At 37.8% G+C, this 4,269-nt stretch overlaps 1 protein-coding gene across 1 annotated transcript in view; it reads right to left on the bottom strand.

The window, feature by feature from the left end:
* The window catches only part of LOC106870562 (replication factor C subunit 2), a 13,220-nt gene extending 11,441 nt beyond the window's left edge, over window positions 1-1,779 (bottom strand). Inside the window, exon 1 of the mRNA XM_014916688.2 lies at window positions 1,664-1,779. Coding sequence (XP_014772174.1) covers window positions 1,664-1,749 — 86 coding nt within the window. The 5' untranslated portion in view covers window positions 1,750-1,779. The remainder of the gene's footprint in view (window positions 1-1,663) is intronic.
* Between the last annotated feature and the right edge of the window lie 2,490 nt (window positions 1,780-4,269).

Genomic DNA, 4,269 nt, shown 5'->3' with positions numbered 1-4,269 from the left:
CCAGTCCTCAGTCAAATCGTCCAACCCATGCTAGCATGGAAAGCGGACGTTAAACGATGATGATGATGATGATGATGATGGCTGCTTTCTGATCTTACTTTTATCCTTTGCTGTTGAGTTGTAGTGTACCTGAGTATGGTATACAATAATCTCATTCTTTGTCTTATTAATATATGAAAATGCAGAATATATTGTATTGATAATGGTACATAGTGGTGCTGGAAAACTATTGTTAGTGTTTCACAGGTTTTATTGTTTGAGATCCTGAAAGTTTAAATCAGAATAAGATAACTAAGAGTTTTCTTTTGGTATTACTGACAAATTATGTTTCATACCATTAAAATAAGAGTCATCGATAGTTTAGAGACAGAATATGTAAATATTTGCAATATTTACATTTTCATATTTGTTTTAATATATCTAGTCAATACTGTATTTTTCAGTTTTAGTTTATGCATTTTCAAAGAGAAATCTAATCTAAAAATTCAAGATATTTAAATTTCATTGTAATATTGATTCTTATCAGGTACAAGACCAAATCAAATTTGCTGGAGAGAAATATAACTGATTCATTTGGTTCCTGTACTTACAGCAGGTAATGACTTTGCTGGTTCTGTAGATAGAGACTGTCCTTCAGGCTGCTGTCAGTCCCCAAACTCTGTTAAAGTTGGGCTGGCAGTGTCAGATGCGAAACTTTTCCACCGCTTCCTTCTTTTTTTACAGTGCAAGAAACCAAAAAAACGAGTAGATATTCTACAGGGGACTACAGATACTTTAGTTTCTACTATCAACAAACCTTTATAGTTTTTTTTTTTTTTTTTACCAAGTTTGGCTTCAGAAGTTCAGTACTCGAATAGCATAACCTAATGTTATTGCGTACCACTGAATATAACGAGATTTTGTATAAAAAAACTGTATTTAATAGACATCAAAAAAAAAAAAGCCTCTTTAACTGTCCTCCGCGATATTGCTTATAAACCAACTAATCACAGAAGTAAATCGGGTATATCAATTTGCATATTATAACGTATTTGTGGCAGCTAATTCTGAAGTACACAACAGAAAGGAAACAAAACACAGATACTGGACAAGTAATTTACTAAACTCCTAACTTTGCAGCGAATCTAAAGCTTTATTTAATCTAAGACGATTCCAGACCTTATATTGGAGCAAGAGATGGCTAATATAAAGATATTATCAATTATTTTCCAAAAAATTAATTATTCGACGATCAAGAAAGAAAAATTGGTAAATTTTCGAATTAACACCTGCACGATTTTCACTAGGGTGTTAGGGTCAGGATTAGGGACGGAATTCCCTAACCCTAACAGCCTAGTGAAAATCGTGCGGGTGTTAATCTGAAAATTTACAAGAGGGTTGAAGATAGAATTAAATCCCTAATCTCATATTTGTTCTCTTCTAAATCTGTAGTTATACCCTTATATGACATCAGTATTACTGCAAGTATCTGCAGATAATTCATGAAAAATTCCTATGTTAAATTTATACACAAAACATTTCCTACAAACGAATCATGTTGATTGAGAGTAAAGAACTTGAAGCAAAGCAATACGTATCGACGTTTTCAATCAAATGTATTACCCAAATATAGTATAAAATATTTTTAATAAAGTAACAAAAATAACAATGAGCTGTAACTTACCATGGTAGTTCGAAACCACCAGATTTTTTGGGTTGAGTTGTATTCTTTTCAGGAGTGTCAACAATCATTTCTTCTTCGCCCGCCATGTTTACAACTTGATTAACGCGCGAAAAGATAAATCAAAGGGACATAACTTAATAAATTCGGATGAAAAACAGACGAATAACTTGTGGTGTTAACCTTTATCAAGCAGAAAGAGTCTGCTATAAAACTGCAAAATTGACTTTTTACGACACACGAGCATATTCTATGCTGTCTACATTATTAAATGATTTTTATGACCACTGCAGACTATTATTTTTTGAGGGTCTTTATTTCTGTTTTTGGCTAAGTAGTTGCCCTTTGAATGACTGTCATTTGATGTACATACATATTCATATATCCTTTTATTCTTATATTTGTTTCAGTCATTTGACTGCAGCCATGCTGGAGCACTACCTTAAAGGCTGTTAATAGAAGAAATCGACCCCAGCACTTATTATTTGTAAGCCTAGTACTTATTCTATCGGGGATTTTGCTGAACCGCTAAATTACAGGTACGAAAACACACCGCATCGGTTGTCAGTCGATAGTGGTGGTGAGGGACGAACAAAGACACACACACACACATACACATATACGACAGGCTTCTTTCAGTTTCCGTTTACCAAATTCACTCACAAAACTTTGGTCGACCCGATGCTGTAGTAGAAGACACTTGCCCAAGGTGGCATGCTGTGGTACTGAACCCGGAACCATGTGGTTGGGAGCAAGTCTCTTACCACACAGCCACGCCTGCGCCTATATATGTTTGTATGTGTGTGTGTGTAAAACGCACATTAATATTATATACACATACTCATATATGGATATAGGATCAGCTTCAAATCATCAAAGTCAAGGCCTCTTGCACTGTAAAAAAAAGGAAGTGGTGGAAAAGTTTCGCATTTGACACTGCCAACCTAACTTTAACAAAACAACCAGTCAAGAGTTAGGAGAAACCCTCTGACAGCAGCCTGAAGGACAGTTTCTATCTGCAGAACCAGCAAAAACTTTGAGAACTGGATGAATCATTAAGGTTGATAACACAAGATTGCCTGGTCGCTTCCAGGTTTAGGTATACCAGTATGTCATCCTGCTCAGAACTTTGTGGCTCCTATCATTATAGGATGTAACTCTTGAGTGAAAAATCAGCAGTTTTTGTATAGTCTGGTGAGTATGGCTCTGTATGGGTCAACCAACAACTTACGACTACAGTTCAGCGGCCTGTCAGAGGGGTTTGTAGTATCAAAAACGAAAGAAATCATGAAGTACAGAAATTTCAAGGACACCAAAATAGCAGATGATGGCATTGAAGTCTGCACAGGTAGGAAGTGGAGTGCTGCTAAACAGTTGCAGGTGGCAGAGGGACGGTTATGGTAGAGGGGTCCTCCAAGAATAAATTCGTTCACGCCTAGTGGAAGCAAGGGCTAGCAGGATGGTGGGAATCTGCCAACAAGGAGCCTGAAGGTAGGCCAATATGCAGGTCAGATCTATCGCGGGCTGGCATCCAGTGCATCAGATTTCTCATCTAGGCTTTACTAAGTCCAACAAATCTTCACAAGTAAGAAAAGTGTGAGGTACTAACTTGTCGCTTTTGTACTGAAAGAAGGTTCCTTCAGCATCTTTTCAGTAGCTGCCCTACAGCCTTAACCGATGGTCGCTACTGCTGACGACATGACCAGGTACCAAGGTGGTTGCAGAGGGGGATATCGATAGACATTTAGTCCAGTAAATACCATCCAAGGAAAGAGGCTATCACTTTTCTCAGAGTCGGAGAGAAGTCCAGTTTACTGAAACTTCAACGACCATTATGCTTACTTTCCAGAACTTGTCGCACCTGTGGAACTTATGGAATAATTAAAGTTTCCCGATCATGTACAAAAGATACTCCTCTCAAACATTGTAATCTACTCAAATCCCATCAAATAGGTGAGAATTTCATGGAGGAATATCATGAAAGGAAATTTACTAAATACTAGGAGCTGATAGAGCTGTGCAGAAAAAACAGGGTTGGTAGGTACAGTGCGAAGAAACTGAAGTGGGCTGCCGGAGCTTTGTGAGGCTTTCCTTCTGCAAAGCTCTGACTGAGCTTGGAGTTACTGGTGTAGGGAAGAGGGGTGGGGGGCACAAATTTCATTACTGAAGATTCAGAAAAGACTACTAGGTGGTTTTGGATAAAGAGGTCAGGTCAATGGTTTACTAATGGGACGTAAGCTGAGACTTGAACAACTCCAGCTGGGTCAACTGGACAAGAGGGTCTGATGTTGAAAGGTCTGAAATTTCCTGTGACTGCAGAAACACGACTAATGATGCATCTCAAAGCATCCGTCAGATATAACACAGAAACACACACATACATACATACACGCACGCGCGCGCACGCGCACACACATACACACACACACGCATATATCCACTCAGACATCCACTCACATATATATATACACACGTAGGTATGTATATCAATGTATGTATGTATAAACTTACGTAGTAGATATACAAACATGAAAAATTTACGTATTTCTTTGTAGTCTGAAAAAATGTCCTCTCTCTCTCTCTCTCTCTCTCTCTCTATATATATATAT

The sequence above is a fragment of the Octopus bimaculoides genome, chromosome 1, assembly GCF_001194135.2.
Source record: "Octopus bimaculoides isolate UCB-OBI-ISO-001 chromosome 1, ASM119413v2, whole genome shotgun sequence".
Classification (NCBI taxonomy): Eukaryota; Metazoa; Mollusca; class Cephalopoda; order Octopoda; family Octopodidae; genus Octopus; species Octopus bimaculoides.
This window is presented reverse-complemented; position numbering and strand designations above follow the sequence as displayed.